The 20,645-nt window shown below is 37.1% G+C and overlaps 1 protein-coding gene across 4 annotated transcripts in view; it reads left to right on the top strand.

Annotated features, from left to right (window-relative positions):
* Positions 1 to 15,997, top strand: part of fam189b (family with sequence similarity 189 member B) — a 44,748-nt gene extending 28,751 nt beyond the window's left edge. For all 4 annotated transcript variants that reach the window (XM_061881679.1, XM_061881680.1, XM_061881681.1 and 1 more), the window contains 6 exons: positions 411 to 711; positions 3,936 to 4,225; positions 4,305 to 4,346; positions 8,717 to 8,892; positions 14,882 to 15,025; positions 15,099 to 15,997. In XM_061881679.1, coding sequence (XP_061737663.1) covers positions 411 to 711; positions 3,936 to 4,225; positions 4,305 to 4,346; positions 8,717 to 8,892; positions 14,882 to 15,025; positions 15,099 to 15,335 — 1,190 coding nt within the window. In that variant the 3' untranslated portion in view covers positions 15,336 to 15,997. The remainder of the gene's footprint in view (positions 1 to 410; positions 712 to 3,935; positions 4,226 to 4,304; positions 4,347 to 8,716; positions 8,893 to 14,881; positions 15,026 to 15,098) is intronic.
* The last annotated feature ends 4,648 nt before the right edge of the window (positions 15,998 to 20,645 follow it).

Genomic DNA, 20,645 nt, shown 5'->3' with positions numbered 1-20,645 from the left:
CTTTTTTTTAGCTACCTTTGCATCTGTAAGCCTCAGAGTCATATGACTTGGTTTGTGACATATGCTAACTTATACGATGTTAACATTAGCATGCTAACTTTTTTTTTAGCTAACTTTGCATATAACCTAGTACTTTACATTCATCCTAACTTTTTTAGCCAATTTTGCTGCTGTACACCTCAGTCATATAACCTGGTATGTGACATATGCTAACCTTTAGTATTTTAATGTTAGCATGCTAACTTTTTTTTAGCTAAATTTGCATCTATATGCCTCAGAGTCATATAACTTGGTATTTGTCGTCATGTTAACGTTAGCATTTTGGTTCCCGAAACGGCATATTGTAGCTCCACATGTTGATGATGATGGTGTACAATTAGCAATGTTTAATGAAGTTAACTTGTTTCCAGTCTCGATGGATAGTGGATCTTTGCTAATGTCGGAGATCGTGGACATCCCGGATGATTCGTCCCCGTCCGAGGACTCGTGTCTGCTGGAGGTGGGGCTGAGGAAGCAGGGAGGCCGAAGGAGCAGGGCGGCCAGCGAGCTGAGCGACGGGGGAGATGGAGGCGGGGAGCGCCTCAGCCTGCGCTGTCCCCGCTCTCAGACGCCAGAGAGCCCCTTGGCCGGGGGACCCAGAGCCCGGTGCTTTCTCAGAGGCGAGAGGTCCAACTCTTGCTCGTCGCCGAGCACTGAGACCCCCACGTACAGGTGAGCGGGGGGGGGGTCATTCCATTAGGTACACCTGCGCAAGCTCACCTCGTTACCAGACTTTCAACAAAATCAACACCATTTTTATTATTTGTCAATAATTTTGTACTCATGTGGAATTACATTTTTTTAATTTATTTTTATCAAGAATAAAATACACAAGACAACGTTTTTAATGGAAATCAATCATAATTTAAATCTATTTATTTAAAAACAATAATCTTTAATCAGTACAATTACATAATATGTGTGACAGACTCTCGCTGTCGTGCGGGTTCAATGGACCACCAAACCGGGACATCTTTAAGCAGGTGTAGACGTCTTTATTTTTCAATCAAGAAAGTCTTTGGCGGGTTGCTTTTCAGCTTCCGTCGCGCTCTCACTGCTCGCTTCTCCGTGTCGCTTTTCAGCCGACCACGTCTCTTGCGTCTGCCTCTCGCCGTCGCTCTATTTCTTTTTTCTCTACCACTCCCCCTCACGTTCACAGCTGAGGGTTGTGTTCAGGTGCGCGATCGCACACCCCGCCACCCTCCTCGCTCGCATTCCCCGCCTCCTCGCCGCCATCTTGGGCCGGGCTCCAGCATGCCCTGCTGCTCTGTTGGACCGTCGGCTCCGCCTTTCCACAGTCCTCCATCGCCTGACGCAAGCTGAGCCTACTCCCCCCCTCCCCCAACCGCCTTTTTTTGCGGGAACGGGAAGTGAAGACGGCCACGACCACGTGTGCCGCTATTCTTCTTCTTTGTCGCCTGTTCTATTTCTTCCTCTTCATCGTCTTTTTCTTTGTCTTCGTCTTTTCTTTGTCATTTTCTTCGTCTTCTTTGTCTTTGTCTTCTTCCTTTTCTGTGTCTTTGTCTTCTTGCTTGTCTGTGTCTTTGTGTTCTTCTTCTTCTGTAACTTTTCTTTCTTCTTCTGTAACTTTTTCTTCTTCTCCCGTAGCTTTCTCTTCTTCTTCGTCTTTATCATTTTCTTGAATTTCAACTTCTTCACCTTCTTCCTCTTCAACATCTTCTTCTTCAACTTCTTCATTCATCTCTTTGTTCCCCTCTTCGTCGTCATCTTCATCGCCTTCGGGGGGCCATTCGCCCCCCCCCCCCCCCCCCCCCCTTTGTTTTGCTTATTTCAGCCAAACGCCAAGCCACGTGTTACAACAGCGTGGCTTCATAGTAAAAGAGTGTGGGTACTAGACTGGCCTGCCTGTAGTCCAGACCTGTGAAGCGCAAAATGAGACTGTTGAACAACTTAAGCCAGGGGTGTCCAAAGTGCGGCCCGGGGTCCATTTGAGGCCCACAGCTAATCTTTTACCGCCCACCACACATTCTGCAAAATTTGCAAAATTGATAGTATTGCAAAAATTACAAAAAACATTTAAAAAAAAAAGTGGAATGAGGTGAAATCTAATGAGAAAAAGTGGCAGTGTTGACACAAAGCTGCCATGCTGGCAGTATTTTTGTTCCTTTTGTCTTTATTTTCTTTTTTTTTTCCATTGATCAAAAAAAACAATCACAACAAAATCTGTTATAATGAATTATTACTTAAAATTATCACTTTAAAATGTTTTATGGTGGAAAAAATATTGCATATGTTGTGTAGTTGCCATATAAAAACATCAAAGTTTTGACAAAAGAGCATAAAACAAACATATTAATAGTTCAAACTTAAAATCGACATATATATCAGAAGTTGACCTTGAAATTTAAATGTTAAAAGTAAAAAAAAAACTAATAAAAATGTATCACTTTATGAGTGGGGAACCTTTCGGATCTCAAATATATTTAGGAGGAGTTTTTTTTACCTTTTCACTGTGATTACTCAAAAATATTAAATAACTATAATCAATGGTGTCCTGCATTATTGATCTGTGAGGGCTTTAATTGCTAAATAAAGGAACTCTCCTGAAGGATTAAGGCGTGCTATGAAGCCATTGGCTTTATCGCCTTCAACAACATGTACTATCTGCTTGTCAGTCCAGCAACGTGTTGTGTGTGTCTTCCGCAGCAACACGCACACGACTGCAAGGCATACTGGGTGACACAGAGTACACTAATGGTTGTGATATAAACAATTTTAACACTCTTAGTAATATGCGCCACGCTGTGAAGCCACACCAATTAAGAACGACAAACACATTTCGGGAGAACATCCTCACAGTAACACAACATAAACGCAACACAACAAATACCCAGAATCCTTTGTATTCATGACACTTCCTGACTATTTTATACACCCCGCTAGCAGCAAACCCCGCCACCCCCCCCACCCCCCGTGCGTCGGTAAGGTGGGCGGGGTTGGGGGCGCGGGGGTGTAAAATATATTCAGGAAGTGTCATGAATACAAAGGATTATGGGTATTTGTTGTGTTGCGTTTATGTTGTGTTACTGTGAGGATGTTCTCCCAAAATGTGTTTGTCAATCTTGTTTGGTGTGGCTTCACAGCGTGGCGCATATTAGTAAGTGTTATAGTTGTTCATATCACAACCATCAGTGTACTCTGTATCACCCAGTATGCCTTTCAATCTTGAACGTGTAATTGCGGAAACTGCACACATGTTGCCAGACCAACGATCAGTGTGTACATGTCGTTGAAGGTGTCTAAGGCAATGGCTTCACAGCACGCCCATATTCTTGTCATAAGGATGAATGCTATTGGATAGTCGCGGGAACGTTAGCGACTTCAAATGTCATCATTACTCTGTGAAACCCGTGTAAATATCTCTGTGAGTGGTAAAGGCGGACAAACTCTGATGTAGTTCAGCGGGCGGTTGGCGGGCGGGTACGGTCCTGATAAAATGTTGGTTCGGGTGGACTGCGGATGAATGACGACTTTGATGATGCGGATGCGGATGATGTAATTGCCTATCCGCGCATCTCTACTGTACATCAAGCAATTGTTCTCTTTAGTTCCTAAACGTTTACTGAGTGTTGTTAAAAGGAAAGGCCATGTAACACAGTGGTAAAAATGCACTAGTGCCAACTTTTTTGCTGCAATTAAATTCTAAGTTAATGATTATTTGCAAAATAAATGTAGTTTCTCAATTCAAACATTAAATATATTGTATTTGCAGTCTATTCAAGTGAATACAAGTTGGAAATGATTTGCAAATCATTATATTCTGTTTTTATGTACCATTTACACAACGTGCTAGTGCAGAAGTGAGTGAATCATTTGCATACAGACTATCTTTGATATAATATTCCGTACTGTATATTCCATGCCGGCTCCTCCAGGTCTCCGGTGTTGCGGCGCCAGGCCGTGTTGGCTCGCAGCTGTTCCCAGCTGGAAGCGCTAGGGCCCTCCACCTCCCAACCGCGCTGCTCCATCCCAGACATTCGGGTTCGACCCTCCACGCCTTTGCACCAAGTCGCTGCCCGTGACTCCTCGGCTCCATGTGCGGGTCAGAATAGCGTTCCGCCGGCGCAACGTCTGCCCTTGTACCTGCGACGCCGGGCTGCGAGGAACGATGGCAGAAGCCTTGTAAGGTCACACAGCGAACCCGACCTCAGTTCCTCTCACACAGGTCATCACTATTTCCTGGACATTGTTCTGTAATATTGCTTTTTTTCATAAAATAAGTCTTTTTTTTTTCTCGCCCCCAGCTGACTTTATCTTTGGATGCAGTAAGGCTTACCTGGATACAGGTAAGTACAAGCCCTTGCAAGATGTTCATTCAGATGGTTCAATTCGTAGAAAAAAGCCAACATGACACAAATCTATAGAGCGGGTGTTTTTTTTTAACGGCTCGTGGCATAGCTCGGTTGGTAGAGTGGCCGTGCCAGCAACTTGAGGGTTGCAGGTTCGATTCCCGCTTCCGCCATCCTAGTCACTGCCGTTGTGTCCTTGGCAAGACACTTTACCCACCTGCTCCCAGTGCCACCCACACTGGTTTGAATGTAACTTAGATATTGGGTTTCACTATGTAAAGCGCTTTGAGTCACTAGAGAAAAGCGCTATATAAATATAATTCACAATTCACAAAAGCTATTTTAAAAAAACAACAACATAAAAAGCGTACTAAAAGAGCAAACAGGTGAAATGTTACAAGAGCAAGTCGCAATAATAACACACTAAAAAATGCCGGGTTGTTTTCATAACCCGATTTATGAGTTGGAATTGAAAACGGTACTATACTGCTTCTGAAAAATATCAGTACTTTTTTTTTTTTTTTTTCCCCGCCTGTCGTCGAGCTGTGACATCGCTGGTAAAAACCAGCAAAGACTCAACGGTAAACAACGGAGCTCTTCCAAGCAAAAACAGTATTTTTTTGTGTTGTGGTTTGTGCAGCCCTTTGAGACACTAGTGATTTAGGGCTATATAAGTAAACATTGATTGATTGATATTTAAAAATAATAGAATGATAAAGACCCAATGTGTTTCTGCATATGTCAGCAGCCAATTAGGAGCCTTTGTTTACTTACTGCTAAAAGACAAGTTGTCTTGTATGTTCTCTATTTTATTTAAGGACAAAAATTGTTCTTTTGATTGCAATAAAAAACATGTTTAATGTATCATAAGATTTGCTGTTCAAATAAAGAAAACGATTATTTTTTTATTCAACTTTATTTTGAAAAGTATTGAAATCTTGTTTGACAATCATTGTTTGCCATATTAAAAAATTGGTTTTCTTTGACAAAAAGTGCATAAACAAACAAATAAACACACATTGTGTCTCTTATTCCATTAATGGAAAGGATGTTTGGAGATGATTCATCTTGCCATGGAGCAAAAACTGTAAAAACTTTCCTTAAAGAAACATACAAAAGGTCCATCAAATGGTTTGTAACTCTGTCCAATTTTTGGGTGTTAAAATAAAGAAGACAATAATTATTTTTTTATTCAACTTTATTGTGAAAAGTATCAAATTCTTGTTTGCCATATTAAAAATGTTGTTTTCTTTGACAAAAAGGGCATAAAACAAACAAATAAATACACATTGTGTCTCTTATTCCATTAATAGAAAGGATTGATGATATCATTTTTTAAAAAGATAATTAATCTTGCCATGGAGCAAAAACTGTAAAAACTTTCCTTAAAGAAACATACAAAAGGTCCATCAAATGGTTTGTACCTCTATCCAATTGTTTGGTGTTAAAATAAAGAAGACAATAATTATTTTTTTATTCAACTTTATTTTGAAAAGTATCGAAATCTTGTTTGACAATTCTTGTTTGCCATAATAAAAATGTTGTTTTCTTAGACAAAAAGGGCATAAAACAAACAAATAAATACACATTGTGTCTCTTATTCCATTAATGGAAAGGATGTTTGGAGATGATATCAATTTTTAAAAAGATAATTCATCTTGCCGTGGAGCAAAAACTGTAAAAACTTTCCTTAAAGAAACATACAAAAGGTCCATCAAATGGTTTGTACCTCTATCCAATTGTTTGGTGTTAAAATAAAGAAGACAATAATTATTTTTTTATTCAACTTTATTGTGAAAAATATAAAATTCTTGTTTGCCATATTAAAAATGTTGTTTTCTTTGACAAAAAGGGCATAAAACAAACAAATAAGTACACATTGTGTGTCTTATTCCATTAATGGAAAGGATTGATGATATCATTTTTTAAAAAGATAATTAATCTTGCCATGGAGCAAAAACTGTAAAAACTTTACTTAAAGAAACATACAAAAGGTCCATCAAATGGTTTGTACCTCTATCCAATTGTTTGGTGTTAAAATAAAGAAGACAATAATTGTTTTTTTGTTCAACTTTATTTTGAAAAGTATCGAATTCTTGTTTGCCATATTAAAAATGTTGTTTTCTTAGACAAAAAGGGCATAAAACAAACAAATAAATACACATTGTGTCTCTTATTCCATTAATGGAAAGGATTGATATCATTTTTTTAAAAGATAATTAATATTGCCATGGAGCAAAAACTGTAAAAACTTTCCTTAAAGAAACATACAAAAGGTCCATCAAATGGTTCGTATCTCTATCCAATTGTTTGGTGGAAATTGAAGAAAATGCTGATCTGACGACAGCAATCGGAGAAAGTTGGAGCTTAATCGATGAAGAGTCCATGCCTCACACACTGGAAGATGTAAAAGCCAGAGGTGGTGCAAGAAAGTATAATGTCGTGTTTCTTTTTCTTGCTTCCAGAATCGAGTGATTCCGTAAGGTTTTTCACTCTGCTTGTTTTAAAAATGACCACCACAATTTGAATTCTTGATTTAAAGCCAGGAACTATACATAGTTTTGTGTCATGTACAAACCCCGTTTCCATATGAGTTGGGAAATTGTGTTAGATGTAAATATAAACAGAATACAATGATTTGCAAATCATTTTCAACCCATATTCAGTTGAATATGCTACAAAGACAACATATTTGATGTTCAAACTGATAAACATTTTTTTTTTTTTGCAAATAATCATTAACTTTACAATTTGATGCCAACAACACGTGACAAAGAAGTTGAGAAAGGGGGCAATAAATATTGATAAAGTTGAGGAATGCCTACATGTTTCAAAAAGCTGGCACAAGTGGCAAAAAAGACTGAGAAAGTTGAGGGATGCTCTTCAAACACTTATTTGGAACATCCCACAGGTGTGCAGGCTAATTGGGAACAGGTGGGTGCCATGATTGGGTATAAAAGCAGCTTCCCCAAAAAATGCTCAGTCTTTCACAACAAAGGGGCGAGGTACACCCCTTTGTCCACAACTGATTAAGCAAATACTCAAACAGTTTAAGAACAACGTTTCTCAAAGTGCAATTGCAAGAAATTTAGGGATTTCAACATCTACCCTCCATAATATCATCAAAAGGTTCGGAGAATCTGGAAAAATCACTCCACGTAAGCGGCATGGCCGGAAACCAACATTGACTGACCGTGACCTTCGATCCCTCAGACGGCACTGTATCAAAAACCGACATCAATCTCTAAAGGATATCACCACATGGGCTCAGGAACACTTTGGAAAACCACTTTCACTAAATACAGTTTGTCGCTACATCTGTAAGTGCAAATTAAAGCTCTACTATGCAAAGCGAAAGCCATTCATCAACAACATCCAGAAACACCGCCGGCTTCTTTGGGCCCGAGATCATCTAAGATGGACTGATGCAAAGTGGAAAAGTGTTCTGTGGTCTGACGAGTCCACATTTCAAATTTTTGGGGGAAATATTCGACATCGTGTCATCCGGACCAAAGAGGAAAAGAACCATCCGGATTGTGATAGGTGCAAAGTTCAAAAGCCAGTATCTGTGATGGTATGGGGGTGCATTAGTGCCCAAGGGATGGGTAATTTACACATCTGTGAAGGCACCATTAATGCTGAAAGGTACATACAGGTTTTGGAACAACATATGCTGCCATCTAAGCGCCGTCTTTTTCATGGACGCCCCTGCTTATTTCAGCAAGACAATGCCAAGCCACATTCAGCACGTGTTACAACAGCGTGGTTTCGTAGTAAAAGAGTGCAGGTACTTTCCTGGCCCGCCTGCAGTCCAGACCTGTCTCCCATGGAAAATGTGTGGCGCATTATGAAGCGTAAAATACGACAGCGGAGACCCCGGACTGTTGAACGACTGAAGCTCTACATAAAACAAAAATGGGAAAGAATTCCACTTTCAAAGCTTCAACAATTAGTTTCCTCAGTTCCCAAACGTTTATTTAGTGTTAAAAGAAAAGGTGATGTAACACAGTGGTGAACATGCCCTTTCCCAACTACTTTGGCACGTGCTGCAGCCATGAAATTCTAAGGTAATTATTATTTGCAAAAAAAAATAAAGTTTATGAGTTTGAACATCAAATATCTTGTCTTTGTAGAGCATTCAACTGAATATGGGTTGAAAATGATTAGCAAATCATTGTATTCCGTTTATATTTACATCTAACACAATTTCCCAACTCATATAGAAACGGGGTTTGTAAGTTATCTGATAATTTTTTTCTACGAATGATTAGCCTTCAAGTCTGCTGACGCCACCATTTTTGCCAGTGTAGCTCCTAATATGCCTTCATGGATAAAAATAGAATATATATATATTTTTTGCCCCACAGGTCCGTTCACTGAGGCGTCTCTGTTGCCTTGCACGCCCTCGCCGCCTGCTGACGCTTTGCCAAGAAAAGACGGCGTGAAACCCACAGCTCCGGGCGTGCAGGTTCCCTTTAAAGTGCCGCCCGTGTCGCCGCTGCGTTTACCCAAAGAATGCCACCGTTCTCTTGGGGACCTTAAGGTGTGTCTGATCATCTTCACTAACACCTTCCATAGATGCACTTATTTATTTACAAAACCCAAAACCAGTGAAGTTGGCACGTTGTGTAAATGGTAAATTAAACAGAATACAATGATTTGCAAATCCATTTAAACTTAAATTCAATTGAATGGACTGCAAAGACAAAATACTTAATGTTCAAACTAAGAAACATATTTTTTTTTAGAATTTAATGGCAGCAACACATTTCAAAAAAGTTGGCACTGGTGCATTTTTACCACTGTGTTACATCACCTTTCCTTTTAACAACACTCAGTAAACATTTGGGAACTGAAGAGACTAATTTTTGAAGCTTTTCAGGTGGAATTCTTTCCCATTTTTGCTTGATGTACAGCTTAAGTTGTTCAAAAGTCCGGGGTCTCCGTTGTGGTATTTTAGTCTTCATATTGCACCACACATTTTCAACGGGACACAGGTCTGGACTACAAACAGGCCAGTCTACAACCCGACCTCTTTTACTATGAAGCCACGCTGTTGTAACATGTGCAGAATGTGGCTCTGCATTGTTTTGCTGAAATAAGCAGGGGCGTCCGTGAAAATAAATGTTGCTCCAAAACCTGCATGTACTTTTCAGCATTAATGGTGCCTTCACAGATGTGTAAGTTACCCATGCCTTGGGCACTAATACATAGCTCGGTTGGGAGAGTGGCCGTGCCAGCAACTTGAGGGTTGCAGGTTCGATTCCCGCTTCCACCATCCTAGTCACTGCCGTTGTGTCCTTGGGCCAGACACTTTACCCACCTGCTCCCAGTGCCACCCACACTGGTTTAAATGTAACTTAGATATTGGGTTTCACTATGTAAAGCGCTTTGAGTCACTAGAGAAAAGCGCTATATAAATATAATTCACTTCACTTCACATCCCCATACCATCACAGATCCTGGCTTTTGAACTTTGCGCCTATAACAGTCCAAATGGTTCTTTTCCTCTTTGTTCCGGACAACATGATGTCCACCAGTTTCCCCCAAAAATTTGAAATGTGGACTCGTCATACCGCGGAACACTTTTCCACTTTGCATCAGTCCATCTTAGACGAGCTCGAGTCCAGCGAAGCCGGCGGCGTTTCTGGGTGTTGTTGATAAATGGCTTTCGATTTGCATAGTACAGTTTTAACTTATAAATATAATAAATAAACAGGTTGTACTTGTAAAGCGCTTTTCTACCTTCAAGGTACTCAAAGCGCTTTGACACTACTTCCACATTTACCCATTCACACACTGATGGAGGGAGCTGCCATGCGAGGCTCCAACCAGCACCCATCAGGAGAAAGGGTGAAGTGTCTTGCTCAGGACACAACGGACGTGACGAGGTTGGCATGGCGTAGTGGGTAGAGCCGCCTTGCCAGAAACCTGAGGGTTGCAGGTTCGCTTCCCACCTATTGACATCAAAGTCGCTGCCGTTGTGTCCTTGGGCAGGACACTTCACCCTTTGCCCCCGGTGCCGCTCACACTGGTGAATGAATGATGAATGAATGATAGGTGGTGGTCGGAGGGGCCGTAGGCGCAAACTGGCAGCCACGCTTCCGTCAGTCTACCCCAGGGCAGCTGTGGCTACAGATGTAGCTTACCACCACCAGGTGTGAATGAATGATGGGTTCCCACTTCTCTGTGAGCGCTTTGAGTATATAACAATACAAAAGCGCGATATAAATCTAATCCATTATTATTATTATTATTATTACTGGTGGGGATTGAACCAGGGACCCTCGGGTTGCGCACGGCCACTCTCCCACTGCGCCACGCCATCCCTTACTTGCACTTAAAGATGTAGCGACAAACTGTAGTTACTGACAGCGGTTTTCTCAAGTGTTCCTGCGCCCGTGTGGTGATATCCTTTACACACTGATGTCGGTTTTTGATACAGTAGCGCCCGAGGGATCAAAGGTTCGTAATATTGCTTACTTGCAGTGATTTCTCCTGATTCTCTGAACCTTTTGATGATATTCCGGACCGTAGATGGTGAAATCCCTAAATTCCTTGCAATAGCTCGTTGAAAAAATGTTGTTCTAAAACTGTTCGACAATTTGCTGACAAACTGGTGACCCTCGCCCCATCCTTGTTTGTGAATTACTTGGCATTTCATGGAAGCTGCTTTTATACCCAATCATGGCACCCACCTGTTCCCAATTAGCCTGCACACCTGCGGGATGATCCAAATAAGTGTTTGATGAGCATTCCTCAACTTTCTTTGCCACTCGTCCCAGCTTTTTTGAAACATGTTGCAGGCATCGAATTCCAAATGAGCTATCCATCCCATCCATTTTCTACCGCTTATTCCCTTTCGGGGTCGCGGGGGGCGCTAGCGCCTATCTCAGCTACAATCGGGCGGAAGGCAGGGTACACCCTGGACAAGTCGCCACCTAATTGCAGCGCTCCAAATGAGCTAATATTTGCAAAAAATGTAACAAGGTTTACCAGTTCGAACGTTAAGTATCTTGTCTTTGTGTAAATCGCTACATAATAATAATAATAAATTTGTCTTGTAAGGCAGTGCTCCCCAACCTTTTTGCAGCTGCGGACCGGTCAACGCTGGAAAATTTGTCCCTCGGACCGGGTTTTTTAAATTTTATTATTTTTTTTATGTGGGCCCCACCGAGGATGTCGTAGTGGTTTGTGTTGTGGTTTGTGCAGCCCTTTGAGACACTAGTGATTTAGGGCTATATAAATAATCATTGATTGATTGATTGATTTTTTTTAAACAATAAAAATACAATCATATGTGCTTACGGACTGTATCTCTGCAGACTGTATTGATCTATATTGATATACAATGTCTATATTGTATTTTTTATGTTGATTTAATAATTAAAAAAAATAATATATATATATATTAGGAGTGGGCAAATTAATGCGTTAATTACGAGTTAACTCATCAATCTATTAACGCCGACAATTATTTTATCGCGCATTTGCGTATGTTTACATGCTTTTATTTTGTTAACACCTTTTCTTATAAAGATGGCGGCGTGTGGAGGGGCTCTTAGTAAAGATGGAACATTTGGCAAAAATACCGGACAATTCTGCAAATTTCATGGCTGACTTACAGCGTGGTCACTCCGGGATCACTTACGACCGCCAGACAATTCTGGATGTGGATAGATCGGGCCGTTTTGGACTGAATGACGCGTGCTTGCTAGACCGGCTAGCTACCATGGGGATACTTTGCCGGCTACATCCAGCGGCTTGTGAAGCAGCGGAGTATTTGTGTTGTCTGTCTTTTCATGAATAATGCAGACCAGGAGTGTTGGCTGAGTTCTCAACGTTTACTTTCAGAGCGTGCATATCACAACATACAAGATGCCGACATGGCGACACACAACCATGCTCGTCACTCCTGTTGCATGCTGGGTAGGGTAGTTCTTTATTTCCCTGGCTCATAACATCACAATATAGTACCATGTATATGCGTTCAGTTTATCAAAGCACCAAGCAAACAATCGGAAAATTCCCATCATATCAATTCCTAGATATGGTCATAATTATTTTAAGTGCACTACGCATAATAAACACAACATTATTAATATTGCTACTACGGATAATTTGATCAAAAATTCCCTAAAACAGCCCACTACCTATAATATAAGTTTTTTAAACATAAGATCCCTGATAAAAAAAAATGTTTCTGCTGTTACCTCAGAAATTGCCTGTTCAGATGTTATGATTGTGGCTCAGAGATTTGTATGTAGATTATATTTATTTTCCATAACAAACAGGATAACTTAAATACCCTGGCAGTGGAAATAAGCTTAAATGTTTGTATTTACATTTTTTGAGTTGATTTTCATAAAATATGCCATTTAACTGCTACTGTTTAACAAGGACTGATTTAAATTGTGTTTGCACAACAAATGTTTTGGCGCTTTTGTTCATGTTGGAGAATATTCCAATAAAGGTGCACTACACACTACTTTGGAATTCATTATTGGGCTTTGCGTATACAATGCAGTTAATCGCAATTAATCAGAGAAATAGTGCGATTAACTTCGATTAAAATTTTTAATTGTTGCCCAGCCCTAATATATATATATATATATATATATATATATATATATATATATATATTTATTTATTTATTTATTTATTTATTTTTTTTCTTTTTCTTGTGCGGCCCGGTACCAATCGGTCCTTTTTTTACTGAAAAATATATTTGTTTTACTTGTTAATCGTTTTATTTTTTAAATTATGTTTTTACTTGCAGAAAATTGTTTGTTTGTACTTGCGATCCTTTTTTTTTTAATTTTAAGAAAATAGTATTAATGCTTGTGATTTGTTTTCATACTTGCAGAAAATTATTTTTATTTTAACTTGCGAATCATCTTTATTTGCAGAAAATGTTTTTTATTCTTTCGAATATTTTTATTAAAATTGCAAATTTTCATGCACTTGCAAATCCTCTACTTGCAGAACGTCTTTTTTTTTTTTTAATATTACTTGTGAATATTTTTTTTAATCAAATGTATTATTTTTTTTTTACTTGGAATCATTTACATTTTTTGGTTTAAGTTCTTACTTGCAGAATTTTTTTTTTTTAACTTGCGATTTGTCTTTTTTACTTGATTTTGTTTCCATTCTTGCCAATTTTTTCATGCTTGAGTATCTTTATTACTGAAAAAAAAATTAGTTTTACGTGCGATTTGTTTAATTTTTCTAATTTAAGCTCTTACTTGCAGAAAAATGTTTTTTATTCAGGCGGTTTAGCTCGGTTGGTGGAGTGGCCGTGCCAGCAACTTGAGGGTTTCAGGTTCGATTCCCACTTCCGCCATCCTAGTTACTGCCGTTGTGTCCTTGGGCAAGACACTTTACCCACCTGCTCCCAGTGCCACCCACACTGGTTTAAATGTAACTTAGATATTGGGTTTCACTATGTAAAGCGCTTTGAGTCACTAGAGAAAAAGCGCTATATAAATATAATTCACTTCACTTCACATTTAACTTGCGATTCGTATTTTTACTGGAGTTTCTTTTTTTTCTGAAAAAAATATTTGTTTTACATGCGATTTGTTGAATTTTTTTTAATTTAAGTTCTTACTTGCTGAAAAAAGTTTTTTTTTTTACTTGCGATTCAGGTTTTTTACTTGATTTTGTTTCCATTCTTGCCAATTTTTTCATACTTGAGTATCTTTATTACTGAAAAAAATATTTGTTTTACGTGCGATTTGTTTAATTTTTCTAATTGAAGTTCTTACTTGCAGAAAAATGTTTTTTATTCGGGCGGTTTAGCTCGGTTGGTAGAGTGGCCGTGCCAGCAACTTGAGGGTTGCAGGTTCGATTCCCGCTTCCGCCATCCTAGTCACTGCCGTTGTGTCCTTGGGCAAGACACTTTACCCACCTGCTCCCAGTGCCACCCACACTGGTTTGAATGTAACTTAGATATTGGGTTTCACTATGTAAAGCGCTTTGAGTCACTAAAGAAAAAGCGCTATATAAATATAATTCACTTCACTTCACATTTAACTTGCGATTCGTGTTTTTACTGGAGTTTCTTTTTTTACTGAAAAAAATATTTGTTTTACACGCGATTTGTTGAATTTTTTTTTTATTTAAGTTCTTACTTGCTGAAAAATTTTTTTTTTTACTTGCGATCCAGGTTTTTTATTTGAATTTTTTTTTTTTTATTATTGCCAATTGTTTACATACTTGAAGTTAAAGGTTTTAAAACATCCATCCATCCATCCATTTCCTACTGCTTATTCCCTTTTGAGGTCGCGGAGGGGCGCTGGCGCTTATCTCAGCTACAATCGGGCGGAAGGCGGCGTACACCCTGGACAAGTCGCCACCTCATCGCAGGGCCAACACAGATAGACAGACAACATTCACACTCACATTCACACACTAGGGCCAATTTAGTGTAGAATTTTCTGCAAATAATAATCATAAAAACAATTTTCTGGTGGTTGGGGACCACTTTTGTAATGTAACATGTGACCTCACCACATTTTTCCATCACTCAGGTGACTCGAGTCCTGGTGGCTCGCTTTCTGCAGCGCTCCAAACGCAACCTGGCGCCCTCTTCTGAGCTCGCTGGGAACGCGGGGCAGGTGCCTAAAAGACGGGGAGGGTCCGAGAGCGCCGCCACCACCCATCTGCCTATGGAGGTCCGTGCACAAAGTTGACGCGGCGAGCGATACGTCCAGATTGTCCTCATGAGCTTGTCTGTCCATCGTCCAGGTGTGGCGGACGCCTTGGAACGTCAGCCGAGGACCGGCCAACAACCAGCACCTTCATCCCCGCGCTCACCGCCACTCCCACAGCGACGGCCGACACGGCGTGCGGGTCCCAGACGGGATGCACCTGCGCAGCTGTGAGGATTTAAGCTCCTCCTCCTCGCAATCTTTACGTCGGCTGGTGTCGCCGCGCCTGCTGCGTGGTTCATCGGGAGTGCTCTACTCCGAGTCTGCGCTTTGAGGAGGGTTGGCGGCGTTGGCACACTATCAGTTCTGGTATGGTCTTGCAGTGGTCAGTGGTGCTTTATTGGAGTGAAATTACCGCCTAAACTCCACAAACACACAAAAAAGTTTTTACCCACGCCCAACGATGCGCAAGTAAAAAAAAAAATAAAAAAAATTTTGCAAATTACATTTTTTTCTGCAAGTAAAAAAGAAAATTATTCACAAGTGTAAAAACAATTTTCTTCAATTAAAAAAATATTGTAAAGTTTAAAAACAATTTTCTGTATTTAGATTTTTTTTTGCAACTATGAACCATTTTCAGCAAGTAAAAACTTACATTAAAAAAATTTAACAAATCGCACGTAAAACAAATGTTTTTTTCAGCAAAAAAAGATACTCAAGTATGAAAACAATCGGCAAGAATAAAAAAAACAAATTCAAATAAAAATCCTGAATCGCAAGTAAAAAAAAAAACATTTTTCCGCAAGTAAGATTTTAAATTAGAAAAATTCAACAAATCGCACGTAAAAAAGATACTCAAGTATGAAAAAAATTGGCAAGAATGGAAACAAAATCAAGTAAAAAACACGAATCGCAAGTAAAAAAAAACATTTTTCTGCAAGAACTTAAACCAAAAAATGTTAACGATTCCAGGTAAAAAAATAAATAAATTTTATTTAAAAAATTATTCACAAGTAATATAAACAAAAAGACGTCCTGCGAGTAGAGGATTTCCAAGTGCATAACAATTTTAATAAAAATATTCAAAAGAATAAAAACTATTTTCTGCAAATAAAAAGATGAGTCGCAAGTTAAAAAAAAATACAAATTTTCTGCAAGTATGAAAACAAATCACAAGCATTAGTACTATTTTCTTCAAATAAAAACAACGGATCGCAAGTAAAAACAATTTCCTGCAAGTAAAAACTTACTTTAAAAAAATGTAACAAATTGCACCTAAAACAAATATTTTTTTCAGCAAAAAAAGATACTCAAGTATGAAAACAATCGGCAAGAATAAAAAAAAAAAATTCAAATAAAAAACATGAATAGCAAGTAAAAAAAAACAATTTTTCTGCAAGTAAGATTTTAAATTAGAAAAATTAAACAAATCGCACGTAAAACAAATGTTTTTTTCAGTAAAAAAAGATACTCAAGTATGAAAAAATTGGCAAGAATGGAAACAAAATCAAGTAAAAAACACGAATCGCAAGTAAAAAAAAATACATTTTTCTGCAAGTAAGAACTTAAAACCCAAAAATGTGAACGATTCCAAGTAAAAAAAATTAATATATTTGAATGAAAAAATTATTCACATGTAATATAAAAAAATAAGTTCTGCAAGTAGAGGATTTGCAAGTGCATAACAATTTTAATAAAAATATTCAAAAGAATAAAAACTATTTTCTGCAAATAAAAAGATGATTCGCGAGTTAAAAAAATTTAAATTTTCTGCAAGTATGAAAACCAATCACAAGCATTAATACTATTTTTTTCAAATAAAAAACGACCGGATCGCAAGTAAAAACAATTTCCTGCAAGTAAAAACTTAAATCAAAAAAATTAAACAAATCGCACGTAAAACAAATATTTTTTTCAGCAAAAAAAGATACTCAAGTATGAAAACAATCGGCAAGAATAAAATAAAAAAAAATTCAAATAAAAAACATGAATAGCAAGTAAAAAAAAACGTTTTTCTGCAAGTAAGATTTTAAATTAGAAAAATTAAACAAATCGCACATAAAACAAATTTTTTTTTTCAGTAAAAAAGATACTCAAGTATGAAAAAATTGGCAAGAATGGAAACAAAATCAAGTAAAAAACACGAATCGCAAGTAAAAAAAAACAATTTTTTTTCTGCAAGTAAGAACTTAAAACCAAAAAATGTAAACGATTCCAAGTAAAAAAATTAATATATTTGATTTAAAAAATGATTCACAAGTAATATAAAAAAAAGACGTTCTGAAAGTAGAGGATTTGCAAGTGCATAACAATTTTAATAAAAATATTCAAAAGAATAAAAACTATTTTCTGCAAATAAAAAGATGATTCGCAAGTTAAAAAATAACAATTTTCTGCAAGTATGAAAACCAATTACAAGCATTAGTAATATTTTCTTCAAATAAAAAAAACATATCGCAAGCACAAACAATTTTCGGCAAGTAAAAACTTAATTTGAAAAATAAAATGATTCACAAGTAAAAAAAGATATGCAAGTATGAAAACAATTTGCAAGAATAAATACGATACTATTCAAATTTTAAAAAGTAATTGTAAGTAAAAAAAAATGTTTTCCGGGAGTAAAAACTTAAAACAAAAATTAAAACGATTCCAAGTAAAAAAAAAAAATATACACTTGATTAAAAAAAAGATTTGCAAGTAGGCCCTACGATGAGGTGGCGACTTGTCCAGGGTGTACCCCGCCTTCCGCCAGATTGTAGCTGAGCTAGGCGCCAGCGGCCCCCGCAACCCCAAGAGGGAATAAGCGGTAGAAAATGGATGGATGGATGGATTTGCAAGTAATGAAAAAAAAAAGATTTTCTGCAAGTAGAACAATTTGCAAGTACATAACAATTCACAATTTTAATACGAAGATGAAAAAGTTTTAAAACAATTTTCTGCAAATTAAAAACGACTTGAAATTATAAAAACAATTTTCTTCAATTAAAAAGATGATTCGCGAGTAAAAAAAAGATAAAAAAAATTCTGCAAGTATGAAAAAAATTCACAAGCATTAATACTATTTTTTTCAAATAAAACAAATTAATGGCAATAAACAAAAAATATTCTGCAAGTAAAAACTTAAATAAAAAAATTTAACGATTTGCAAGTAAAACAAATGATGTTTTTTTTAGGTAAATAACTATTCTCCAGTATTAAAAACAATTTTCTGCAAGCATGCAAACAATTAGCAAGAATTAATACTATTTTCTTAGGATAAAAAACAAATAGCCAGTAATGAAAAACAATTTCCTGCAAATAAAGACTTCATTAAAAAATTTAAACAATTCAGAGTTTAAAAAATAAAATAATTTGATTAAAAAAAAACACCCAAAAGTACAAAAACTATTTTCTTCAATAAAAAACTTATTCGCAAGTAAAAAAAACTATTTTCTGCAAGTAAAAAAACTATTTGCAAGTATAAAAACTTTTTTCTGCAAGGAAAACAAAAAAAAGATTCTAAAGTTTATCAACAATTTTCTTCAATTAAAAAAGCTATTCATGTGAGAAAAAAGTTTTAGAAAATGGTTTATTGGTAAAATAAAAACAAACACTTCTGCAAAAATAAAAGATTCACAAGTATGAAAACAATTTTCTACAAAAGAAAAAAAAAGATTCACAGGTATAAAAACAAATTTTCATGCAAGTAACTAAAAAACTTTTGCAAGTATAAAAACCGATTTGCAAGTTTGAAAAAAAAACACTAAAAAACAATTCCCTTTAAGTAAAAACTGATTTGCAAGTATAACACTTATTTTCTTCAAAATAAAAGCTTTTGGCAGTAATATTCCACCCTGGCCGATCCACACACTTGCCCTGAGAGCCCCCGTAATTGGCACTCTACAATGTGCAGCTGAGTCAATTTAAGCTTAGCGCATGGTGCCGTCCGCCAAAAATAGCAAAAAATAACTCTTGCATGGTTGGGAATAAAATGGCAGCACCACCTGTCATTGTAAAATGCTAATTACGGGTGCTCTCAGTGCAAGTGACAGGGTGCAATATGACTCCCACAAGTTTTAACTTGTAGAAAATATTTTTTTTTTAAATTGCGAATCGTTAAGCGTGAGTAAAAACCTGTTTGTGGAGTTTTGGCTGTCATTCCCCACCACATGCTGCAGATCAGTGAGACTTTTACCGCGCAACGCCGGCCTGATGGAAACACCAAAAACACTGAGTGGACCTTCAAGCTAAGACAATTACTCAACATAATAATGCATCGCAATATCCTACTGGCCCTTTTGTACATCGGGTTGGATGTTAACCACAAACAAAAAGAGGTTTTTGTCTTCCATTTAAACCAAAAAAAAAAAAAAAGACTATACATAGCTAGCTAGCTAGAATATAAATATAAGCCAGGGGTGTCCAAACTTCCAATCAAAGCACGCGGGGGCCAAGTTGATATTTTGTCAATTTTCAAAACTAATAGAATATACACTTTTTTTTTTTTATTGTTGGGGCTCCCTCAAATTAGGTCTTAAGGACCCAGTAGGGTTTCAGTCTTAAACAAAGTTCAAAATAAGTCATATATTATTTTTTTCCATAAAACCCTTAAATCGCTAATTTTACTTCATTATTATTATTTTTTTTTACTTTTTACGAGCTTTTTGTCGAAACCCAATTTTTTTGAGGCAAAATACAAAATACACAATATTTTTCCCGAACAGATTTTCAAAGTGAAATCTTTAATGTGAAGTTATTGGATCCCTAGATAGGTTAATAGTTCATAGCAAAATTATTATATTTTTTATTTATTTATTTTTTAGCAAAGACAGTTATTAAATTCCACTAAAATCCTTGGGGATCCAAAAGTGTTTTTTTTTCCATTTATTTTTTATTTTTCATTCAACACTTAAATCTCTATATCAGCTTCAGATAATATATATTGTAATTGGTTTAGTATATTTATAATAATCAATAGGATAATTAGTATAATTAGTATTAGTATATAATTAGTATGGACATTTTCTTTTCCTGATTTTCATATTTTTCATGTTTTTACTTTTGTTGTATTTATGTCCTTTTTGTCCTTAAATCAATCAATAATTTACAGCAACATTGATTTTTATTCATTATTATTTTTGGAGAAATGATTTAAAAAATGGTGTTATTGGAGTTAACAATGCAACTTTTTCTCGTTGCATTTCACCAATATGCTCTTTTATTCCACTTTTTATTGTTTAAAATAATATATCTATTTTAATATTTTTAAATGATGTGCTGCGGGCCACAAATGGCCCCTCCGGGCCACACTTTGGACACCCCTGATATAAGCAAATTGGGTTGTGCAATTTTTGTTTGTCTTTTTGCAGCTCCTCACTGGCCCTCAAAAGAGAGGCACACAATATGGATGCACGTCTTCTTGTATTCTTTATTTATGGGGTGGTCCCCGGACACTTTTGGTGCATGTTTTGCCGCCCCCTAAAAGACAAAACAGAAAGCGTGTGCATCAGACTCCACCCTCGTCCTATTTTTGTAAGTATCCTTAAAAAAATGTCTTTAATTTGCATGGTTACGACACAAGGCTTGAATGTTTTGTTTTGTTGTTTTTTCTGGTGAAAGCTACACGTGGAAATCAGACACAAACCCCGTTTCCATATGAGTTGGG

This window comes from Nerophis ophidion, linkage group LG21 (genome assembly GCF_033978795.1).
Source record: "Nerophis ophidion isolate RoL-2023_Sa linkage group LG21, RoL_Noph_v1.0, whole genome shotgun sequence".
Classification (NCBI taxonomy): Eukaryota; Metazoa; Chordata; class Actinopteri; order Syngnathiformes; family Syngnathidae; genus Nerophis; species Nerophis ophidion.
Note: the sequence above shows the minus strand (reverse complement) of the source record. Positions and strands in the feature narration are given on the sequence as shown.